This window comes from Ciconia boyciana, chromosome 2 (genome assembly GCF_034638445.1).
Source record: "Ciconia boyciana chromosome 2, ASM3463844v1, whole genome shotgun sequence".
NCBI lineage: Eukaryota > Metazoa > Chordata > Aves > Ciconiiformes > Ciconiidae > Ciconia > Ciconia boyciana.
Genome location: NC_132935.1, coordinates 158,847,088 through 158,873,066, shown reverse-complemented (window position 1 = coordinate 158,873,066; position 25,979 = coordinate 158,847,088). Strand labels below are relative to the sequence as shown.

The following is a 25,979-nucleotide window of genomic DNA, read 5'->3' as shown; positions in this document are numbered from 1 at the left end:
TGGTGGTAACCAGAAGAATATATGGTAACTGTCCTTTTTCTGGAAATGGTAATCTTGTAATCTGCTTTGAGGCATGTTCGGGCTAGGCCCTTCTCAGGAGTGATTTTACTTTCTGAATCTGGTATGTTGGATCCTTTAAGAGTCTTACGGTAGGGTTTACCTTACAGTATAAGCAACTGAGCTAGTCACACTGGGATTGGTTTTAATTGATACAAGAACTTTGAGGGTACCGTTCATTTGATAAATTGGTAGCTACTTCTGGATGAGATGATATTTTTTTTTCTTGCCAGCTTTGAAAATGCTAGCAAGATATTAAATGATAAGAAAAGGAGCCTGTAGTGTCTTTTCAGATGTAGTCCTTTACCTTTAAAAATATCAGCATTAGTTTTTTCCCCATGGATAATCACCTCAGTGTTTGGTCGGATGATATCATCATCAGATACTTATGATTTCTCTGAGGCACCTGTAGTTGGAAATGCTTTAGTTTATTAACGCAGCAACCAGAAGTAGTCAATCTTTCAGGTACTTTAGAGATGTAACTCTTGCTGTTATGTTTTGCTGTCAATTTAATGCTTCTGCCCTCTCCTTCTCTACATTCAGAAGTTGATGTTGGCTTCTGTACGGTTTGGCCACACACAAACTTTAGCCAGAAGCACATCACACAACCTCGTGCTCGCTAGTTAATTAAGTTTGTTGACTATAGGCAGAAATACCCACTGTTTATTAGTTGATCCCTCACATTCGCCTAGCATGGAGTGATACAGTGACCTTTGTCTTGAGACGGCAAGCAAAAGTTCCATTCTTCTGTGGAGCATTTTCCTTGAAAAATGATGCACAGAAACTTAAGAATCTTCCTTCTTGTGGACAACGAGAATCTACAAATCAGCCAACTTGTTCAGAATCTCAGTTTTGGAATGAGAGGTAGTAAAGAATAGCTGTGTAGCGCTCTCTTCTACAACATACATCTATTCACACATTTTATTTCTGAAAACCTATATAAGCAAAAAAGAAAAAAAAAATCTGTATAAAGGACCATTGTATAAATGACCTGGTTAGGTGTTACTTTTTTTAAATAAGTAATTTAATGCTGGTAATGACTTGTTTAGGCTTCCCTGAACAGGCATACAACTTTTTAGGTGTGCAGGGTCCTAGGATTACCTAGTCCTAGGCAGTTCTAGTTCTTAGGTTTTGGAACGAGACTTTAATAAGCCAATTTTTTGATGACTTACAAGTGAACCACAATTACTTACTCACATTCTAAGGTATTTAAGTATACCAGCAAGTTTCTGTAAGTTAAAAAATAAGTAACAATTTCATACATTACTGAAAGATTTCCTTAAGTTTTTGCTTGTGGATTATACAATTTCATTTACAGTGCTAAATGTGTATTGAATGTATGTGTTTCTGACACCTAGGTCATCACAAACTTAGTGAAAATGTTGAAATCTAGAGATACAAGGAGAAATTTCTGCCCACCGAATCACTGGCTCTCAGAACAAGAAAACATTAAAGCAGATAAGGTAAGAGTAACATCCTTCTTCCACATAGCCTTACAGGTGCCAAAGTTTCAATGGTAAAGTGTTTGATTCCTGACAGTATCAATGATGTTGACGTTGCACAGGTTTAGGGTGGTTTAAAACTTGGAGTAATGCTGCTTTTCTCTCATGTAAAAGTCTTGCATCAGTTAAAAAACTTTCATGTTAAGTCACATTTCCACTATATAAAGTAGAACCCACTCTACAGTGCAACAGTGTAAGTCATCTGCATTTATAGCAGAGGAGAATTGAAAATCTGGTAGCATTTTGTTGCATTTTATTTTCTAGTTATTTTAAGTACTTCTCATAATAAAAATGCTAAATAAAAGAATTGTTCTATGGTGGGGAAAAAACCCTTAAAATTATCTTCCAAAATAAAAGAAAATTCAGGAGCATTTTCTGTACTTCTCTCGCCTAGGCAGTTCTTTATAGTTCTTCAGAAATAGTGCCTACACACCTTAGGTGAAGTAGTAGTAGTCTTAAACTGTGATGCTAACCTGATTCTCAATACAAAGTAAACAGAATTTATTTGACATCTCAGAATTCAAACTCAGCTTCTCTAGTATCTTACATACCAGAATTTAATGTAACACTGCATGGTATTTTTATATGATACATGGACTTCATATTACACTGTTGTTAATTTTGCAGCTCAGCTTTAAGTCACAAGTATAAGGAGGAGGGATTAGAAATGAAGATACTTCAGCATTCAGGCACACTCTTGGATGTGCAATTTTATGTATTTACTATGTAATAGTAAATTGTAACATGTAATTAGATAATGTTTAACTGTAAAATTGTTAATTTATTAGGTTACACAGCTGTATGTGCCATCCGCTAGACATGTCTGGAGAGTCAGAAGAATGGGAAGAATAGGACCATTGCAGTCTACTTTGGATGGTAAGATACTGTCTATGCAATTTTTGCTTTACTAAGTCAAGATAACAGTTTGCCTTATGCAAAGAAAATCTACCTTTTCTAGAGCTCAGTTGAGTATTTTGTATAAAAGTTTTAATGATAGCCAAAAGCAAGGCAATCTTCCATAATTTTGTTTCAGATATTTTTAAAAAATGTGTATTTCTATATACATGTGTGTATGTCTTTAGAATATTTAATGTATAACAGCTTTCCCCAAGCTTCTGCTGGGACTGATGAGGGGAAATGATGAGGTGGACAAATTATCTGTGTTAAAAATATACATATTAATATGTATAAAAGGCAGTTATATAGGATACAAAATTAATAAAGTTGCAGCACATATAAAGCATTGAGGTTTTGCTTTTACTGTATACTATAAAGAAACTTCTTTATAATATATTAAACTGTAACAAACAAGCTTTAGGTACCATGATAAGTATTAATTACTGTTTATAAATATTGTCTCTAATTAGATAAGGCAGAAACTTAACCCCTTGAATTACTCAAAATATCTGGACTTTATGGAACTTCCAAAGAAAGATGAGAGAATTGGACCAACTTAGCAATCGGGGTAAATTTACACTAGTTTAGTTGTGCCAATATACTTTCTCATGTAGACAGCCTGTTTCTTTCAGCTTTTCATACCTTTGTATCTTCACTATTCTAGAATTTTACCTTGCTATGCTCAGGTAAAATAATCATTAGATCATTAATACTTGTGAAGATTTAATAATGAATTAAAAATGGGGCCTTTAAACAGCAAAATGATTAATCTATGGGAGTCCACACTTTGTTTCAGATGATGTAATCTGCTTGAGTATTTTACCCAGATACAGTAGATCATTTAGGGAAGACTGTAGCATTTGAATGCTGCCACAGAGTTGTACAGAATTAAGGGCTTTGTCCAAGGTTGAAACCTAAGGACTTCTAATGAAACTTTTTTATTTGAATAGCTGTGATGGTATAAGTTTACTTTGATTACCTTATTAGTCTAGTTGCCAGATAACAACTAGTTGGTCCAGTGTAAGTACTCCTCAGAATTTTGAATCAGATATTTTTTCAGTTTACTTTCTCTCTTTGGAAATCACCTATTCTAAGTGATCGATAATATGAAATCTTAAAAGCAGCTGTTTTAGCAAAAATTGCCAGGCTTTAACAGGCCTGTATCCTGTATGCCTTAAGGACTCTCCATGAGTAATCCCTGTTTCTTCCATTGACCTACATGGCTCTTGACCCACATGACTCTTGACAGCTGTACTGTCTTGATGTTTCCACTGTCAGACCTGTTCCACATTGATTACTTCGAGATTCTCCCCCATGCTACTAGTCTGCTAGTCTCCTTCCCTTCATACATACAGTATCTTGAGCTCTCTCCCTTGTCTTCCTTCCCATAATAGCACCAGTTCCCTCCGTTTAATTAGTTGCCTTGGTCTGGGCAGTTAGCAGATAAGGAATGCACATGCTGTGGCTGGTGCGGAGCACCATGTAAACTTCGTTTTCATATGAAATCAGGCTGAAAAAAGTGCAGTCAACATGAATGTGTGAAAACAAGCAGGTAACAATGTGCACATGACTTGTTTAATCCCTCTTGACTCCATATGGGTTAAAGCCAGTTAGCATAGAAGTACTGCTGAATCACATATGGTCATGTTTATTTGTGCTTTTTCATTTACTTAAATGGCAGACTCGTAAGTTCTAAATGCCCTCTGTATTGATGACTCCATCCCATGTTTCTCTTTAAAGAAAGAAGCTGTGATGGAGAAATGTAGATAAAATTGACTAATTGACTGGAATAATTGAACTGTCGAAGTCATGTAGTAGTTTACCTTTGCTGTACATGCACTTTTTATTTAAAATGCTTTTAACCCTTAGCTTAATAGGCTGCATACATTGACTTTAATTAAAAATGTTTACTAAGTAAACTAAGGGTAATCACAGATAAGCATTTTATCAGAAATTCCAAAGGCTTGCAATGTTGAAACCTACCCCAAATGAATATACATCAAGTATAGTGATGTTTTGGGTCATGTCATGTTAAATTGGTGCTTAAAATATCCCTATTTAAAGTGCTTTGAGGAGTTAAAAAAAAAAAAAAAAAAAAAGATTGAAGTGATGTCCAGTTGCAGAAGGGCAGCAAAACGCTAGTCACCACAGGTTGGAGCCAAAGGAAAAACTTGAAACTGTCGTCATAAACTTCCAGACTGGGTAGCAACGTGCATTTACTTCAGTTTTGCAATATGGTCTATAAATAGTCTGGAGACTGGAGTCTTTTTCGAGAAGGTGGTTATTAAACATGAAAATGAAACAACTAAGGAGCTGTGGGTTTTGTTTCCTCTGTGGACTGAAGCTAGGTGGACCTTTAACCACAGCGTCTAGTCAGTGAGCAATACCATTTTTTTTGCTGCAATGAATATATTTACAGTCAGATGTGCTCAGCAACTGAGCTTCTTCCCATGAAGTTAGAGCAGGATTGTCACTTCTACTGTGCATCACCCGAAGTTGAGTTGTTTCCTAAAAACATCTTCTGTGGGCATTAGACGGTTCAAAGGAGCTGCGTGGTAGCTTGGGAATTGCATGCGATTGAGTCTCTCTGTTGCTGTGGCTTCTTGAATTCTTTTCTCATCTTTTTTTCTTGAGCACATTACACAATTTCTTGATGTTCTTTTCACTATTTCTGCAGTGACTAGGATTTAATGTGATCACTGTGACCTTGCTATTGGGAGAGAAAACCCGTTGAAATAAATGTTATCTTTCTGTTGGTTTCATTAGATTTGGTTTAATTCTTAGTTTTTATACCTGAAACGATTTGATTGAAAGTAGATGTTGTAGTTGAAGCACAATACTTTAAACTATTTTGATCATTGGGATGGGAATATTGTGTATTCCTGCGATGAAAAATCTAATTACTTAAAACTTCTTGATTGTCTTCTGTCGTGTATTTTTTCTTAATTGAAAAATTAAAATGTCAATAATAAGAAATTAACTTTTTATTTTGAATAAAAAAAATATGCAGGAGTACTTATTTTTATACACATTTTGTTTTCAGTGTGTTTTTACTACTTGTATTTCCGTTTGCCTGCAAAAACTAATGTTTAAAGAAAGGTAAGGCTTGGTGTGACTGTTTAGTAAATAAACTATTTTAATGTATGTGTTTTATACAAAGTAAATTGAGCCACTTGATACAAAAAAAACTGTTTAAAAAAAATGTTCTTTCCAAGATTTTAAAAATTATTATTTCTATTTTAAGTGGGTTTGGAACCAGCACCTCTTTCTGTATCTGAAGAACGACAACTTGCAATTCTGACAGAGCTACCTTTTGTAGTTCCTTTTGAAGAAAGAGTAAAGGTACCTAATTTCTAATTTAATATGCAGTTGGTTTTTTAGTTTCTTGTTTTCAATAAGTGTAAAAAGAGCGCTTGGCTAAGTAGAAACTGATCGTTTCCCTGCAGAAGGCTATGACAGGCGATACTGTTTTTCTTCAGTACTCATGTGGCAACTGAACATTTGAAATTAATTACTTTTCTCTTTTTTTACTAGTTATATTACTCTTTATAATAATTGCATTAAAATTAAAAACATGTATTCCAAGATACATGAGAGCAGTTGTATGTTTATAATGAACTGGTCCTGATTCAATGATTGATCTACATGATTGCACCCTCTTGTGGTAAGCAGAGCACTAACTAGTTGTGTATCTGTAATAAACAGATTGCAAGGTCAAGACTGGAGACTTTTGTGCAGTGGGTGGATTTACTCAGAATGAGATGATGGATGTCCATTTTGGGAAAATAACGCCTAGAGATTAAATTTCTGCATTCATAGCTGAGTAGCTGAACTTTAATAGAGTATGTAGTTTAAAACTTGCAAGATTCTTGTGCTATTTGATTTGCCTTTGAATGTTTTCTAGATTTTAAATATGTAATTGTTAGTCCTATTACCTATTTCAGTTTGCATCATATATTTTTTTAAAGCTATTATTCTGTTACCTATAATTTTTTTTCTGAACTGCTTTTGTTGTCAGCAGTATCAATTACTTAAAAACTGCTCCCTGAAATGTCTTGGAAACATTAAGTTGCAAGACATCATCAAGGGAATGAAGAATAGTTCCATAGGGAAAGTAAATCAGTATTTGTCAAAACAAGACAGTGACAGCTTTTGTAGAAAAGGAGTGTTTTTTCCAGGCTTCTATGAAGCAGTTGTTCCAATGAAACATCTTAATACTGTATGGCAATATTGCACTAGGATTACAGGGAAACAATTGGAAGTGACCTCAAGCAAGGCTCTGTATGTCACAATTTAGTCACTGTCTACAACCTCTGGACTTCTTAAAGCTATGTTGAGATGCACGTATTTTAAGTTTCTGGAATTCATAAGACCTTGTTTGGTTTTATCACAAAAACTGGAATCATAACAATTGGGTGATTGGATGAGAGCTTGGAGAGACGATAAAGCTGTAGACTGAACTTTTACAGTTCGAAGAGGACATCCTCTTATACTGCTTTTTGGACCAAGTATGGCCCTTTTTGTGTAATAGTGGGAGTCAGCATCCTTTTGGAGTCTCCCACTGTCCCTGGAAAACAACTTGCAATAAGGGAAGAAGATACCTTATCGTGGGTTTTTGTTTGTTTGTTTGGGGGTTTTTTCCTTTCTTCCGGTTGCCATCTATTACACTGTAATTTAATGTGGTAATACAGCTCAATGCTGTTTCCATGTGTGGGTTGTTCCATGTGTCCTTTCATTTTCTGACTTTATGAGATTTTTTTTACCTTGAATTACCACATATTAGATACTCTTACAAGCAATTACTGAGTCCAGTTTCACAGTAGGCTCTTCAGCCTTCTGACCCTGGGGAATGTTATCTTCTTTAGCATTAAGGCACACTGATGTGCACCTTTCAGTCTGATACTTACCTGTGGGAGGTAATGAATCCAATTTGTATCAAGTGCCTTGGTTCTCACTTAAGCCATACTTTCGTCACCTTTCCTGTGGTGATGTTACTTCCTATGGTGTGTACCTCAGTCAGCATTGCTTACTTTTCCATGTGTTAGTCTGAAGTAATTGTAAATGCTTCAGTTATGCGTTAGGGTTCTTATTTTCAGGGCTAACATATGCATGAACATTGGATTATGTAGGAGTCCAGACTCTGTGTCAAGAAGAATTTTGCTATGAGATATACCTCCAAGCGATTCTTTCCATCCAGTGTTGTGTAGCAATAGTTAATAAACTGTATCTAGCCATGCTTCAGGAAAGAGAAAGACGGTGAGCACATTCTCATGCCCTATACGTAAAAAGGTGTCTGTGGCTGTGTGTCTTGATGTCATAGAACCGTAGAAAAAATTATGTAAGAAGGGACCTCTGGAGGTACTCTAGTCCACATCCTTCCTTATACAGGAATAACTTCAGAGCTGGATCAGGGTGCTCAAGGACTTGTCCAGATGAGTTTTGACTATCTCCAGAAATGGAGATTTCACCAACTTTTCGTGTAACCTCTTGCAATACTTAATCATTCTCATTATGAATTTTTTTTTTTAATGTGCATTCATCATTTCTCTTTCTGCAGCTTGTAACTATTTTCTCTTGTTTTCTTGCTGTGTACCTTAGCGAAGAATCTGGCTTTGTCTGCACTATAATCCTCCTGGTTGGAGAGCATCTTCTCCACTAGCTACAGTTATCCATAGAAACAGTAGTTTTGAGACCTTACTCTAGCTTTGCTGTTGTCAGATTTTCTTCTTTAATGGTAAATTTGTTGTTTTTAAACATCCCTGGAGACTCTTACTTAACCATCTTAATTAAGAAAGCACTCTGTGATATTATTGGGGGATTACATCCCTTGGAAAATGTACTAGACTATTTATTGAATATGGGAAAGATGCAAGAGAGGACGTAGTAAACACATGCCCTGGATTGAGGGTATGTTGAACATTATTATACCTTAGGCAACAGGGACAATGTGAAGTTCAATTTGTACTTCAGCTGGTATTATTTTTTTGAATTGGTATGATGCTCTGGTTCTTTGTTTAATATGGCAGTGCTGTCCACTATTTTGCTTTGAATTACTTGCTCACTGCTCCTGAGAGGAGAACTGATACCTAATTTCTTGTTACTGGGAGTGTTCCTAAGCGTTACAAAAACAACAAAAAATTGTTTACTAGTATCGAGGATCGCCTCTGTGTGTGCAAAATACTCGTGACTTTTTCCCTTTGCTTTTGAATACTTTGCATTTCAGAATTCTGAAAGTTAGGGAGAGGAAACTGGAATCATTAACACAATGTCTGTAGATGTGCCTCTTTATGTAGAAAGAACTGAGGATGATATCTTGGCACAGAAAGGTTTTTTGCATGTCTGTCCCCTCCCCTCCCCTGGGACATGGCTCTGTATTATGTTTCTGCAGCTCAGGGAGAGAGAAGTCAAATAACTTGAAAGTGAGTGCCCAGAAGCAACTCAGAGGGCAGTAATAGTAGTGAATAACCATCTCTCATTGAATATTTGATCATGTCGTTGTCACATTGTCACAATGACATGATTTCTCTTTTCACTCATTTTAACAGATTTTTCAAAGGCTGATCTATGCTGATAAACAAGAAGTTCAAGGAGATGGGCCATTTTTGGATGGAATTAATGTCACTATCAGAAGAAATTATATTTATGAAGATGCTTATGATAAACTTTCTCCCGAAAATGGTAGGTTTACAATTCAGTTATCATCAGCTTGTTTATAACATTTCACCATTCTTACCATGTAGTTACATATTTGCTTACTTGAGTAGGATGTTAGAAGTATATCAGCTCTGAGGTGTGAAAGTCTTTATAAAGTTAAATTTCCTTGTTTTTACGTAAAGTAATTCTCATCCAATCACATTATTTCGGATTATTGCAGTCTCATTCTCTTTAACACACCTCTCCTTAGTTCAAACCTACTTTTATGGGGCTTTTCTTCCCATTTACTTGTCCAAATAACTGTATTTTGTATATTTATCTATGTAGTTCATTATATATTATCTGCTTTGGTAATCCGTGTCAACAAAAATACCTAGACTGCACAGGATTTGCTGGGTACAGAGTGGCTGATAAGGATAATGCAGTGCACTTTGTAGTGATAGTATGTAGGAGTATATATTTTACCACATTGATTTAAATCATACCTTAGTGTGAATTTGTGTGAGAGCAGCTGCTCTAGAAGCCAAAATTCCAATGTAGATAAAACCTGCCAAAATAAAGTCCATATTAGTTATATCGTATTTTTGCATATAAAAATAATATTTGCCAAATACTTGAGGTTTGCCATGTGAATCTCACCTGCTGTGCCACGTAAGTTCCCTTCTGGAGAACTGCCTAGCTTAGAGAGGAAGAAGGCAACGTGTTGGTATTCTTGATTTGTATAAAATTACTGGAGATAATGCCTTTTCTTAATTTCCTTTGCTCTGATAGTATTAAAGATACTATTTTATTTATAAATAAGATTTTGTATTTCAATACCTGTGTTTAAAACTCTTAACTACCTAAAAGAGATACATTTAGACTAATTTTTTTTTTTAATTAAGTACAAATCCAGTTGTCCTGTTTTTGGAAAGTTTTAAAGGCTAATAAGATATCACTGTATAATCATCTGGAGATTATATGTGCAATTGACTGTTTAGCCTCTTTCCTAGTGGTTGGGAATAGTTTCATCATACTAAGTTTAGTATGAGTCATTAACTGGTTTCTTAAAAAGAGAAAGATGAAATGGAATTGGAAAATAGAAAAAGTTGAGTCTGTTGTGTTCCCCCTCCCTCTCCCCCAAATGTATGAAAATACAATTCAGAAACTGCAGTCTAAGCTTTTAAATAATGTAATGTGAAGTAACAGGCAAGTCAACCTGTTTGTTTAATAAGATAGCTTTAAATGAGAAGCACATTTTCTGTGAAGACTACATTTCAACTTAATGTAGTTTTATTAAACTTTGAAAACAGTTTTGGAATGCATGTTTCCTAAACTTAATCTACAGTCTGACAGTCTGCGTACTGGGATGTATTCCACCATTAGCGAGGTCACAGGCAATATGAAATTGAGGGGAATAGTCAATATACTGGAAGGTCAGGTTGCCACTCAGACTGCCCTCGACAGACTGAAAAAAAGGGCTTACAGAAACCTCATGAAGTGCAGGAAAGACCAAAGCTAAATCCTGTATGTGGGCTGTAATAACTCCATGTTGCAGTACAGACTGAGCACTGGTCGTCTAGAGAACTGCTTTCAGTAAAGGACCCCAGAGTTCCTAGTGGACAACAAATTGAACAAATAAAGAGTTCCCCTTGATGAGATGAAAGCTAACTGCGTAGTGGGCTGTATTAGCAAGAACATAGCTCACAGTTTCAGCACTGATGAACTTGTGTACAGCTTTGGGCTTCCCAGTACAAAAAAAGACATTAACATACAAGACTGTGTCCTGCAGAAGGCCACCAAGGTGCTACAGGGGACTGAAGCACACAGCATATGAGAAGAAGCTGTAACTTCACTGCAACTGGGAGGTTACAGAAGCCAGTTTGATAAGGTGCAGTGGTGACACATAGCAGCAAGGGAAATTTTTACTGGACATACATAAAAAAACCCATTTCACAGTGAGACTTGTTAAGCACTGAAATGGGTTGTCCAGAGGGGCTGTGAAATCTCCATCATTTAAGAACTCAAATAGACCAAGGCACTGAGCATCGTGATCTTACTTGGAAATTGGCCTTGCTTTCAATGTGAGGATTTTGGATCATATGAGGTGTCTTCCAGCCTGAGCTGTTCTGTGATTCTGTCAAGCCTTCTGTCCAGCAAAAAGAGCTTTTGTATTAATACAAAATTTATCTGCATATACATGTATATAGTTCCAGATAATGTTTTCAGGCTTTCCTTAGGAAGAAAATTACTCATAAAACAGTGACAAGGAAGAACCCAATAAAGTTGTAGCAAGGGATTTGGAAGTAGAGTAATCTCTAGGTGAAGATTTCTGTCTTGTTTACAGGTACAGAGAAGCCATAGTGGTAGTTGGCCATTGAAGTCCGAAAATCTGTTTTTCTGCATGTGTGCATGACACACCATGTGTATACGCACACTTACATACACACACGCATACACAGTGCTATCTAGTACTGTACTAGTGCAGCACTACTGCTATTTAAAATCAATAAAAACTAAATTAGAAGGTTGGACTTCCTTTTTTTTTAAAAAAAAAAAAAAAAACGGTATTCTGAGACAGTATAAATTTTGGAAATAATTTTAGTTCTGGAGTAGGTCAGGCACCACGTGGGAGACCAGAAAAGAAGAAATTCCTGAAAATTGCAAGAGGCACAATTTCAAGACTATAGACTGAATTGATTAAAATTAATCTGGGAGATTGAACAGATGATAGATGAGGTCCTAGAATTGATCAGGAGAGAGCAAAGAACATTGATTTGGAAGAGGCATCCAGTTTGCCTGCTGGCCCTGAGAAAAGAGCTGTTCAAAGTCAATGTTTCTGTAGCACCTTAACTGAGATCATTAAGAAAACAAGCTTGGAATAGCAGACATGTACTAGGTTGGTTCTTGTGGGTTTATATTTTTATTTGGTTGTCATATGCTTAATAATGTGCAAGCATTTCTCATTTTTTTTTTTTTTTTTTTTTTTCCTCCTGTGACTGGAGTTTTCAGAATATTCCATAATAGCCTCCAGTGGGCTCTGGTAACAGTTTAGTTACATTCTAACTGTATGAGTTCTAAAACTGAACTCTTCTTTTCAGAGGTTGCACTAACTTGGGGTCCACCTCCACCTGGTCACCTGTTTTGATGTGTGAATTTGTTTTAGGACCATTTTTCCCTTCTTGCTGTAAATCTGGTTGTCAGTACACAAAGGAAGAGGCAAATAACTGATTTTCTTCATAAGGCCCCAAAAAGCACTAAACCAATGTTTTCCATATGTAAAAGTTTTAACATTAATGCTCAGTATCTCTGGAGTCTCCAGACAAAGCATGTCTGTATGCTTGAGACTCTCTTTTGCCAGTATTCTGTTTTCTTGTTTTGAATGGTGATGAGTGGACCTATTGCAGTGCCTGTGGCTAAAAATTACCATCCTCTATTTCCAGCCAGCAGAATTTTTGTGCAGGAGAGCATTTCACTTGAATGAAGAACCAATAGGTAATTTTTAAAAATAGCTGAGTGCGAAATGGGAAGTTACTAGTAGATGTAGAGGCATTTGCTAATGGGAGAGTGTAAGACACTTGGTGGTTCAGGAGAAATTCTTTTGCTACAAGGTGCTGAAGATTCTGTCATGAACATCAGCTGTCCATCCATAATGTGTGCATTTGTAGCACGTGGAAGCAGTAGAAAGTTTTATTGTTACTGGTTTATTACAGGTTGCTTTGCTGGGACGCAAGTGTAGTCAATGCAAGGGTTTGCATAAAAGCTATGTATTTGGTTAGATCTTTGGAAGCCTTCAGTGAATTGAGCAAAAACGTCCTCCTTCTCTCATGTATAGATAGTTCAGGGACTAAATGTTGCTTGCTTTCTCAAGTAGCAGCCTTCTATGAAACAAGGAGAACATGACCTTCAGAAGATGTCCATCTCTACCACACCTTTCTTGCTGGAATTACATGACATAGCAATGAGTCTAAAGTATCAAAAATACTAAGTTCAATTTCAAATAATATTATTTAATGGCGTAGTTTAACAGTCGGGCCCTCTGAGGGAACACAGTGCTTATTGACAGTTCCTTCAGACAGGAGAAAGTTGAACCTTGCATTCACAGTATTATATATAAACAGAGTTTTCAAATTATTCTTGGGCCTCTTTAAAATATTTTGTAGGATTTTTTTTCTTCCCCTACCTAGTGTGTTTCCACTCCATCTTTTGATGACTCTTAAAGCAAGACCCTTTGTACAAAGTGAGTTTCACATACTGAATATTCCAAAATTCAAGCCAGTAATAGATTTTTGCTACTGTTTACTAGTTCAATTTTTTTATATAAAGTTAGTGTAGATATGTTTGTATGTGTAGTTACATGTGTTTTTATCCAAACAAAATTAAAGCAGATAGTTGTATTTGAGTTTGTCTCTCTTCTTTCTCTGCAGAACCTGACCTAAAAAAGCGCATTCGTGTTCACTTACTTAATGCACATGGTCTTGATGAAGCTGGTATTGATGGTGGTGGAATTTTCAGAGAATTTCTGAATGAACTACTTAAATCAGGATTTAACCCTAACCAGGGTTTTTTTAAGACCACCAATGAGGGACTTCTTTACCCTAACCCTGCTGCACAGATGCTTGTTGGAGACTCTTACGCCCGACATTACTACTTCCTTGGAAGAATGCTTGGAAAGGTAAAAACAGTGTTATAGAATATAAAGCTATAGCAGTACTGAAATTATTCAGTAATGTGTTGTTCTTTTTAGATAGAGGTAGATGGGGAAAAATGATGATTTTTCTAGAGTTGTCAAAAAATAACTTTCAGATGTTTGATCTGAACATTATTTCCACATATCACTCAAATTTCTGGTTCATTTTAATAAGTTACATACTTGAGAAGTACAGAGAATTTGAGATACCCTGACTGCCAGTTAAGCAAAGTGTGCATATGTCTGCTTCTGTGTTTATCCTCTTGCTTAAAGTTAAGTTGATTGAAGCCAATAGAACTACTCTGCTATGGTGACTTTTAACCTGGAGCTTTCTGGAATTTGACTGCAGTTACATTTTCATCATTTGGAATATATGAATATATAGTTTCTAGTTGTATGAGGTGTACAGTTCTTGCTAGCATTTAAAATTTGCCATAAGCATTTACCATACTTAAGAGCTGTATGCAAATTAACTTTCACTTATTCTGCTTCGTTTTTCGTACATTTTGCATCTTTCTTGAGTCTTAGTGCTTGATAGTTTATTGTTGTGAATGTTCAAAGGCTAATACACACTTGTTGAGCTAGATGAAAAATGAAGGGGGAGGGGAGAAAAAAAGAGAGAAACCATTACAAACATTCATTACATTCAATTTTGTTTTATGGTCAGGTTTAGTACTGAGGCTATTTCCTTCTAAGCCCTTGAAATAATTTTTGTAAAGCTAATAATTATGAAACAAAGTTTGGAATACAGATTCCATTTCAGAAAAAAATGTATTGATTGCTACTCGGCTATCTAAAACTGAAGGTAATTAAGATTTAAAAGTCCCATTTAACTGCCTGAATTATTTTGGAGGCTAACATCCTGCTGACTTGCAGTGAGATTTAACATATAGTTGGACGTCCTTTTAGCGTAGCTGGAAGTGGTTTAAGAGGATGTTGTTGGCAGACTTCAGTTGTTGAAACAGAGTGCTGTTCTTTAGAGTTGCCAGTCAACTGATTTATATTTAACTACCACTTTGTAGGCAAATTCTCTCCTAATGCATCCTAGCTATTGCAATATCCAAACTTGTTAAATAATGAAAATTTCAAATCAGCCATTTCGATAAAATTCCAGCTCTTAATGGGAGGTGGATTCAGTACTAATACAATAGTTTGTAATTATGACCTATGTTACATATCCAAGGCTTCATTTTCTTTCTGGAAAATTATTTTTGGAGTGGGGAAGTGAATACTGCTGTGGTGTTGTGAGGAAGTTACTTCATCCCAAAAATGTTTAGTGTTTATCTAGGAATGGGGCAGGGCTGAATTGTCAAGGGGAAGTTTGAAACATTATTTAAAAAAAAAAGTTTGTAATTTTGAATCATTAATTTCCTCTGTCAAAACAACACATTGCCTTCTGTAATTGGATTTCAAATGTTAGCATAAAGACAGAAGTTGCAAAATGTGTTTTATCTCCCATGGAGTGCTACAAGTACAGTTTTGGTTTTGTCTTTTTAAAATCAGAGGATCTATTATTTAACATTTTGAAAGCATAAATTGTTTTTGTATTTGCAGTATGTTTACATAAGGTAAGAATTGACAGTCTTACTTAATAATTACCCCTACCCAGGTGCGCAGACACCTTTTTAGTAGTGTATTTAGAGACTTGATGAATTAAACAGAAAGATAAGGCACGACCATACTATTCAAAACCTGCCAGTATTGTGATCTTGGTTAAGTTATTGAATACTCACTCACCCGTTTTCAAAAATGTGTCCATTTTATGCTTTGCACAGGGTTATTTGAGAGCAATAGTGGATTATTAAAAGCCCCTTTGTAAACAAAATAGATATAATGCAAAGGAAGCAATCAGGCATCCACAGCAATTTTTCTTATTTGTGGAAACCAGTATGTAAAAAGCGCTGCCACCAAAAACTCTCACGTAAGAAGTTTCAATGTTATCAGAAAACAAATACATTAAAATATAATAATTTATAGAAATTCTCTGTCTCTTGGTAACCATTTCATACTACTATCCAAATGCATTTAACTTTCAGTACCATAGATTTACACCTAATTCAATTTTTCTTCTCATCGGGAAGTTTCTAGCAGCTTGACATCTTCTGTGTTAATTGGTCAGTTCAGAAGTAGAAACATCTGAAAATTTAAAACTTACCTTTAAAAATGGTGTATCTAAAAACTTAAATTATTTTAACCCTAGATAAATTATTGATTGTTTGTGGTGTATTTTGTAGTTAGTGAAGAAATTGAAATCTCTATACTATACAAACGGCATGGCTGTCCATGCAGCTTTTACTGATCACTGAATGAGCAAAAGGTCTTGTAGAAATAATACCATGTGATCATGTAATTGCATATGTTGTCTGAAATAATTCTTTAAAAAAAGGCAGAAATGAGTTTGCTTAAACAACAGCTACTCAAACACTTCCAAAGTTTACATTTCTCAACTTTCAATGACTTTACTCTGTAATGTAAATATTATTTTAACATTGGTGCCTTTTAAGCATTTTCCTTTCTCTTCCTTAAAAGTAAAAGCTCAGCTTACCTTGCACACCTCTGGTAGCAGTCTCCCACCACTGATGGGCTTTGAAACTTGAACCTTTTGGTTTTGCCTACTGGAAGCATAGTGGTGACTTTCTGAGTCCTAGGCTTTGCTTGAGAGCTGAGGGTGTCCTGGGCTGTTGGGAATGTTCAGGCAGAGGTGTTCTAGCCCCAGATTCTCTATGTCCTCTCTGGAAAGTAAAGTCTTGTTGTCCCATGTGGTGTCCCAGAAGTATGGATGGGACATTGTAATCCTTTTGGTCTCTCAGTAAGTAGGACTGGGCTGTGGGGAGGGAACTGATTTGATTTAACTTCCTTTCCACATGTGGTAGTTGTTCTGGCAGCACTAAAAATCTTTCCACTCGCAGACTTTCCTGCTGCAGCTTTGGCAACGTAGCGGGCTTGGCTCAGGAGAACACAAAAGTTGCTATTTTGACAGGCTGCCAAAACTTCAAGCAACATAGCCAGAGAAGGGGAGTTTGGAAGAAACACCTGAGAATCTTAAATGAGGATTTTCTCCGTGCTGATTCTTGAATGGTCTGCTGCAAACCTGGAAAGAGGGAAACGCTGGTTACCCATTTCAATAGAACCAGTGATCAATAGAACAGCGACAGATACAGAATTAAAATCTGAAATTCACCATGTTCAGACCTAAACTCAGTCTTGTATACCTTATTATCTTTCTCCATTTCCAGTTTGCATTTGCATTTATTCAGTGATGTTAATGTGACAGATGTTGTGGAAAAGGACATTCTTTGCATTTGGAATTATTTGACATCAAGTAGCTAATTCCTGTGATAATTTACTTAAATTTCATGAAGCATCAGCATTAGTTTAAGAACGTGGCAGGAAGTCCATAGAAAGATTAGAACGATAATTTTTATGGTTTCTTCTTCTTCCTTTTTGACATAAACCTGCTAGTTCTTGCACGTAGTATGTTTTGCAGTGATTGTCTTTGCACCTTTAACAAAATGACTCTTTCTGCCACTAGAGTTTTTTGTCTAATACACTCAGCATCTTTGGTTATACTGAATTCTACCATCTCCATTTCTCTTCTCTTATTCCAGCATATTGAAGACCACTAGTGAGTCATGCATTCATGTTGCTGAAGAACATATGCACTATTTTTGAAATATAATACAAAGTCTCTTTCTCTAAGCAATAGAATCTGCAGTCCTTGGAAGACAGTGGAGTTTTCTGAAAAGATTCAGATTTGTTTTGCCAAGACTTAGCTTTTGTCTTAAATGGTTGGGAAGGCAGTATAAACAAAACGTGTTTTGAGTTACTGTTGTTTTGAACTGAGTCCTTCCTTTGTGGATCCAAATAAATAACTTTGATAGAAGAAGCAGCAAGGACTGAGTAAAAATAATGTGTTTATTTTAAATTTTAGCATTATTTTGATGATGGATAGATGAGACAATCTAGGTTTAGTCTTTGATCATTAATATTTAATGTTATATAGGAGGTCAGTAATTTGTGTGGCCTGGTGGATATTATATTGATGAAGGTTCAAGTTGTTTATTTTCATTAGACTTTTTATAGGTTACTATACTGATTTAAGATATAATGGACTGTTCTGTGCACATATCTAAAAGTTGTTATATGTAACCGAAAAAAGTTATAAAATATGTCTTTTGGTAAAATTAAACATTAGAAGGGTAATAGATCAAATACAAATTTTATTACTGTTGTAGTAAATGTGGGATCATTAATTATTGATTAGATTATTTTTCTACATCTTAGAAAGTGTGCCTTGTGGTTACTGTTTGTAACTTTGAATAGAGCTGTGATAGATCATTTGTTGTGCGAGATTATTCCTGGCCTGAAGGTACAATTCTAAGATTAGCAGTGTCTACAGTATCCATTTTGCAGAAAAACTAAAGTAGTTCTTAATCATCCTGGGGCCTTATCTAAAGTGGATTGAATCAGTGGGAGTCTTTTCACAGCAAGATCTGGATCAGATCCTAAACTCTTAAATTATTAATGAGCTGCACATATGGAGTTAAAACCTTCAAGTAAATGTTTCTAGTAGCATCTTTGTGTGCCCTTTTTGCGCCCAAAGCTTGTAGAGGGAAAACAAAGCAAGAAAACTCTACAATGAGAAGAACTGGGTTTTGTATACTTGAATGTTTGACAGGATGGTGTGTCAAGCATTGCACTGCTATTCTTCTGCTGTTTCTCTGACTGTTGAAGGGTGTTTTGGTGGTGTTTTTTTTTTTTCCCTTTCTTCTGACTTTTAGGCTACCCTTTCCCTTTGCTTACTGTCCATTTAATTAGGATTTACTTTGGCTTGGCTTAAATCAGTACACTCTTAATTGATTTGTGCTGCAGCCACAACTGATACTACTAGTACCTAGAAAGGTAGGTATGGAATTAGTGATACTGATACAAAAAGGAGGTAATTTGTATAAACCTTTTGTTTTATTAATTTCAGTTCCCCTGCACATGATTTTGTAGACTCAGCATTTTGCTTAAAAGCAAGTTAGCTGATAATCATTTGTCTCAGAAAATCCTGAATCATCTGAAATGGAATCAAAACAGGAATTTACCATGTAAAGTGGCATGCTCTTTTAATTATACATTTACAGTGCAGAAACACAATCAGAGCGAAATTGATACCTTATGGAAATTATTTTATGATTTATGAATTTGGATGTAAACTAATCTGGATCTATTTTCTGACATGGTTATTCAGCTTGACAATTCCTTTGTGTACTGGTTCATTTCACACAACCAATTATCTTTTGATTACAAATAGTTACGTTAGTACTAACCTTGTAAATATATGTCTAGCACTAAAAGACTACTGAAATGTGGTATTTTAACTCTAAATCTTTAGGAAGGAAAAGTGTGTATTGATGGATTGTGGTATTTATTGGGTCATAATGTATTTAAATTTTCTTTAATGCATATGTTAGTGATTGTTTACTGTGATAAAGTGCATAGAGGTCTCTGCAAGGAGTTCTGCATGGAAAGAATTACCTCATGTCAGTGGTCACTCCTCAATTAGAAGTTCCATTAGCAGATGATTCCTGCTTCTGGTTTGTGTACTGATTGCATTTTATTGCCTCTAAATCAGGTTCCTAGACAGGGAATAAATAAACAGTTAGAGTGTGTGGTAATAGTATCCTGAGCTTTTTTCACAGTTGGGAACACCTATGTCCATTTCAATCAATTAGGTTTAGAATATTTACTGAAATTCTTTATTCTGTTTGAACTGTCTTCAAAAATGACTAGTTTCACTGCTATTAAAATACAGATTTATCTTAGAAGCATATCCAGAGGTTAGTTATATAGTAGTAAATGCTTCATTTTTTCAGAAGATTAGAACTTAAATAAGGAGGAGATGTCTTCCTTTTATCTTCAGTTCTTACTGAATTATGTTTAAATTTGAGACAAGAAAAATCTATTAAGCCTTTACTGGAAATTCCGTAGTGAATGATAACTATCAGTTATCCAGTGCATCCACAGGTACCTCTAGTCCTTTCCTCTCCCATCCCTCAAAACCCCCCAGATGACTTTGATAGCAATTTATATCATGTACATGGTGTAAGTTACAGAGATAACTGTTCCTATGAAAACAGAAAGAAAGTATCAAGCTGATGAAATGGTGGTTTTCTGCAAGTACCAACACTTCTGAAGCACTCTATTTTGGTAATAAAAGTCCTTGTAATAAAATTAAATATGTCCTAAATTATTAGAATAAAAATACTAGCAGGACTTTCCATTTTAAAATTAAAAATTAACTCAAGGTCATTATACTTGATATGCTCCAATGGAGCCTTTGGAAGCGGATCCCTACATTTTTATGGTAATGTGTTCATGAGTCAGTCATGAGTTCGTTTTGTGCTTATCACACACTTGCAATCCATTTCAGATATTTACACCGACTATAGCAAATTTGACAGGCAGGTCTCTCACATCTGAGTCTTCGCTACCCCACATTTCTGGAACTTCTATGAATTTATACTTACTGACCCAGGGAGTGGGAAATCAGAAGTAAAACCAATTTACAAAAGGCTTTATTTTTTCTGAAAAAAATATTTTTAAATCTGAGGATACTTGCACTACTGAAAGAGATGTTAATAAACCTCTCTCAGAAGCCTAATTATAGGCATCTAGCTGTGGAATTTTGGACTTGTACTTTTTTTTAAAAGCAGAAAAGGCATCCAGTATTTGAACAAAAAGTGCCCTATGGATTTTTGCAGTCATATAGGGAAGATGTACCAGATTTTTGATTACTAAGGTGATATGAATGTGTCTAGATGTCTCTGCTGTTGTAGAGCTCAGCGCACTGAGAAACAGTGACTTAAAGCTACCAGGTAGTAGACATACTGTGTTGTGACACACACCTGATATAATTAGGTTTATTTTACCATATTGACATTAGGAACAATAAGGGTTTGATTTTGCTCACTATAAAGCACATTATTGAGTATATCTGTAGGAAATTATTTTATCTTAAAATTACTAAACACTAGCTTTCAAAATGCTTCAAAAATATAGGTACATATTAATGTAACTTATATTTTTAGTTTTATCTTTTTCACTAGGGTAGAGTAGGCCTTGCTGGCCCCAAAGGCCTTTTTGAGTATGATGGTGTGATGAGATATATCTAGGATATAAATAATAAGGTAAGGGAAGTTCTAATGGTTTTGCTATTTTTCTATCATTTTTATTAATGGTTCTGTACAGCTTTGAAGATCTATTGCACTCCATAAGTGCTAAGTATTATTTAATAGTAACTGTTTAAAATGACTGAAATAGAAAGGGTTATGGTCTTGGGGGCTGATTAGGGAAACAACTGAATTTAATCCCAGTCATTTACTGCTTCAGCCCATCAGACGTGTGTCTTTCTAGGGGTATGACTTTAGCATTGTTTAGATTTTAAAATACAGTTCTGGGTTGTGAAGGATTAATGGAGACTAAGAACAATGACTGAATAATTATTTTTCTTAAGAAAGATTTTAGTTAAAATAATAAATGAGAGAATTAATTGTAGACCTGAAAGTGTAAGTAAAGTCATTAAAGCTGCCTCACAGTCAGGGAGGTTTAGTTGGTTCATCTGTGACTTTGTTTACAAAATTTGAATTTTAAACAACATGTTGTATGTTCAGCATGTGTAACCTCTACTATATATAGCTAATATGTCTGAAATGATTAGACTAGCTTAAAGTTTGTCTGGTTTTAAAACATGGTGCAAAGTCTTTTCTTTCTGAAGAGCTGTTTCCTAAATCTTAGGGTCATACCTGAACAGTACCTCGTGTGACCATGTAGTGCTTCAATAATACTAATGATAGTTACCTTATATAGTCCCAGTCAGATAGTATTCTCATTACGTTGAAAACAAGAAAAAAGTCCTCCTTGTCCGGAGAACTGCACGTTTCCTATTTCTTTCTGTCTTACTGTCTACAGCTGTCCTTCTAGCCGAGATCTTTCTTTCATAATATTTTAAAGCTACTAATTGCATGCCTGTATTCTGAAAGTTGTTGGCCTTAACCATGCCTTCCCCCTCTCCCCATCACAGGTGTTTAATGAATGCATCCATTATATTTGTATAAGTCCAGTATCTGAACATAAGATTTTTCGCTTTAGATGACCACGTTGTGATCTATGTTGCTGAATTAAGTAAAGGGTTTTGTAGCTAGTCCATGTTGCAATCAATTATAGTTGAAGTAGACAGCATTTAGATGCATTATTGTAGTTATAACTAGCTAATATTATTTAAAAGAGAAACAATAGATTTCAGACTGCATGCTTTGTGTGTAAAGTCAAAACCTATTAACCACGGTAGACTTCCTGTTATTTTGTTTTTTTTTAATCTTCTAGTGTGCTCTACAGGCATTCACAGAGGGGAGGGGAGGTGTATGAAGTTCCTTTCACTGAATACTACTTCTTCTATAGTGAAATCTTGCTTGCAGCCTTTTAACCAGAAAGAACTTATTTTAACCATTCATTTAAAAACAAAAAAACAAACAAACAAACAAAAAAAACCCCCAAAAACCCAAAGATAGCAAGGCATCTTGAGCTAATGGGAAAATAGGGGGGGAACAGTACAAAACCTAACTTGTTACTGAAAAACAGGTGGGGCTTTTTTGGTGTAGTTGTTTCAGAAACTTCTAAGTTATTTTAATGGTTATCTAGAGGTGTCATAACTTTGCCTAAAGAGCATCCCGAACCTACAAGAGTTTGAAATAGTGCTGGGAAATCCAGGTTGGCCCTTTCAGCAGACATAACCTTTTAGCTACTGGAGCACTAGGAGCACTACACTGCTGGTGTGATTGCCTTTCCTGTCTCTGCTTCAGACTAGCCTCTTGCCCCAAGCTTGCATCTGCCAACTGCACTTCTGTGAAAGTGGAATGCTAATACTCCCAGCTTTTTGGGGAGGCAGAGGTATATAGGTTCTGTTAAAGTCTGTTAAATCGTGTCTGTGTGTCATTCCCCCCCCAGCCATTAGAAACTAGAACTCTAATGTCGTATTTGACCACCAGTTGCTCCTTTCATGACTTCCTGTCTGGATTTTTTTCCTGTATGTAGTCAGTTTCAGTTTATGGGACTGTAGGGTAGAGACAATGAATCAAGTAAAGGGCTTGTTAGATAGGAAAATTGGGAACGTGAACTCTCAGAATTCATCATAGAATGGCACCAGTCCCATAGGTCACAACCGTAAGAGTTAAAGGAAACTTGCCAATGGGTGAGAGTACTTGAAGTTTGAGAAGAGATTAGTTTTAAAATATAAATTGGTTAAGCTTGCTGGCTTTGATCTCTTGAAGCAGTGTATGAACAGGAACTTCTGACTTGCAGTCAAACAGAAGTTGCCTTCCTCCAAGAGCAAGCCACTTTCTTCCGTCGGCGTTGTTGCTCATTGGCTGTTGGAGGAAAAAAGAGGACTGCTTCTGTGGGGAGAGCGTGACCTTATATTGTATTAAAGTACATATGTAAGCATATTCTAATGGTGCAGCTTCATATTGCAGCTAAGTCAGTCTGGGAGCTGGTTACCCCTCTAAGAGGTGGTCATCATTCCCCTGCCTGTCACTGATGCTGGGCTCCTGCCTCCGTTATGTTGCTGTGGCAGAAGGCCAGTTCAGAGAGTCGAATGGGCAGAAAACTAAGCTTAAAATCAGGTAACTTACAGCTCCCCAAGACAGTTCAGTAAAGGAAAAGAGGGAAGGAGTGAATCTCCCCTTTTGACCATTAGATTAGCTGCAGTAAGAAAAATACCCATGAGGGTGGACTTCCATGGGCCACTGGCTGCTGTAAGGTTGTGCTGCCATTGAAACAAATGGTCTTGCTGTTCCTACCCAGTTTCAGCCGTAGCTGTGAGCTGGATCTGATTCTGATTTGATAGAAAGCTCACGTTCAAACAATCCCTCCCCAAAAAAAACATCCCAAACAAATAAATCTGCAAAGAAACTCAGTTGAGTCAGCAAGCTGATCTGTTGCATCCCTGTGGCAGGAATGGATGGAATCACATCTTTTAGCAGCAACAGGTAGTTTGATCAGTTTATGCTGACTGAGAAATGGGGAAATGAGATTGAAACTGAAAGATAAAGTTTCAGTTTATTCAGTCATATTGAATTGCACTAAGCATTTCTCAGCATCTCTGCACAGCACTGGAGCTGTAATGGTATAACTTACCTCTTTGGAAAAAACTGGTGTTTATTGTGATTTTATTTAGCAGATTTTTAGTGCATTTTTTATTAAACTTTACTAGGATAGCTTGACTTTCAAACTAATTAAAACACTACTCTTTGCCTTGTTCCCAAAAATACTTTGTTTTTAATATTGCAATCACTTAGCTAAGAGAAGTAGTAATTAAAGTTATTCTCAAGTTGCACAACTGAGTTTATTTAAAAATGCTTTATATAGTTTTTAGATGAAGTTATAAATGTTCACTTTGGAACTACCTGAAGATTAATAGCGATGCATTTGAAATGCATTATTTTTTTATTGATTCTTAATGTAGTAAATTACTGAAGTTAGTTGGCAGCAAACAGAAACAGCCAGTGATGTTGCTCACATTTATTTTCCTGATAGCGTCACAATTTGCATTAATTGCATTGCAGCTGCACTCACTTATATTAAAAAGCTTCTACTATAATTAATCCTTTTTATTTCAAATAATTTTGGCACAATTTCTAGCAATAAACACTCATAAAAGACAGACACTTGAAAAATAACATACAAGTTTCTTCAATATACCTATTGCTGTTTTTTCCTGACAAGGAATTATTGATAGGCTTCTAGGATCAAGTGTTGCAAGTGGCTAAGACTTAAGACCAGTTTGAAAAATGTTAAGTGGATTATTTTGCATAAAAAATAGACAGGTTTTGAATTTGTGTAATTAACCTGTGTTTAGAAAATACCTTGATTTATGTCTACATTTGTATTTCAGTTGCATACATTATGGAAATTTAATTTATAATCCATTTAGCTGATGTGATCATAGTTTTTAGTGCTATCATTTATTAGTCCTTGTATATTAAATGCTCTAAAGGCTTAAACCTGCCTTGTGTAAAAAATTACACCTCTACATTTACATTTTATGAGTCATAGATGGAATTCCATTTTAAATTCGGGTAGCTGTGATATATTTAAGGAATTACAATGGCTTTATTGTTACTAATGCAGGAACAGCAAACACTGACCTTATACATTGCAAATTAATGATTTATCCCTCTAGTTTGCTTTTAAAGTCAACTATACAAATGAGGATTTCGACTTCTACACCTTGAATAAATCATACAGCTCTAAATATAATGCACCCTTTGGCTTTGAACTCGTTATTCTCAATTCTTTCTGCAAGGTCTAACTCACCTCATAGAAATGTTCTTTCAAAAGTTTAAGGAATTCTGTATACTTTTCTTAACGTCTTTGTTGGAGTATCATTGAGTGATTACAGCTACATTTATTCTTCTTTTTTCCTTTTTTTTTTTTCCCCTCATTGTGCTTCCTTCTCTAAGTTTGCAGCAGATTATGGAGGAATTAAGTAATGCCAAAACACTGCTCCTGAAGAGTAAAAAGAGCACAAACAATATTATGTTGATGATGCCTTTTCTGATCAGCTTGGCAGTGATATTAATGATACTGTAAAGATTTGGTTGTCATTGTTAGAGATGCTGATGTGGCAAACAGATTGGACAATGGGAAAGGCTATGCACAGACAGCATGTTTCAGGGATGTTTTTTTAAAGGCAATGGTCTTTTATTTTTCCTTTATTCATGTAGGCTTTCTCTAAATTATGTCATGCTTTCTCTTTCTAGCTCTGAAGTTTCCATCTCTCCTTTTGAGAGCTACCATAAGTACTTTTTTCTTCCAGTCAACAAGAAGTTGTTACTTATTGTATGAAAAATATGCAAAGTTGCTTTGCGTTACATCGAAATGTGGTCATATGGTAGATCAACTGAGAGTTGTTGGAATTGGTATTGTTGGAATTTTGTGCATTTTTGAAAATTCTTGAGGAGACTCTTAGTTTACAGTAAAAATACATTTTTCATGAGTGCTGCATATTCAGGTCAGGCTCATTTTTGGTTCAGTAATCTTTTGACAGGTGTTAACAGTGTCAGGCGTAGGAAGGATTGGACCTCTGATACAATCATAACTGGGGTAAGCTCTCGGCTTGGAAATTAGGATGGCTTGATGATGCCGTTAAGTGGTAG

General features: G+C 35.7%; 1 protein-coding gene across 2 annotated transcripts in view; it reads left to right on the top strand.

The window, feature by feature from the left end:
- UBE3C (ubiquitin protein ligase E3C) overlaps nucleotides 1-25,979 on the top strand; it is an 80,770-nt gene that overhangs the window by 37,069 nt on the left and 17,722 nt on the right. For both annotated transcript variants that reach the window (XM_072854706.1, XM_072854707.1), the window contains 5 exons: nucleotides 1,416-1,520; nucleotides 2,348-2,435; nucleotides 5,701-5,798; nucleotides 9,002-9,134; nucleotides 13,517-13,764. In XM_072854706.1, coding sequence (XP_072710807.1) covers nucleotides 1,416-1,520; nucleotides 2,348-2,435; nucleotides 5,701-5,798; nucleotides 9,002-9,134; nucleotides 13,517-13,764 — 672 coding nt within the window. The remainder of the gene's footprint in view (nucleotides 1-1,415; nucleotides 1,521-2,347; nucleotides 2,436-5,700; nucleotides 5,799-9,001; nucleotides 9,135-13,516; nucleotides 13,765-25,979) is intronic.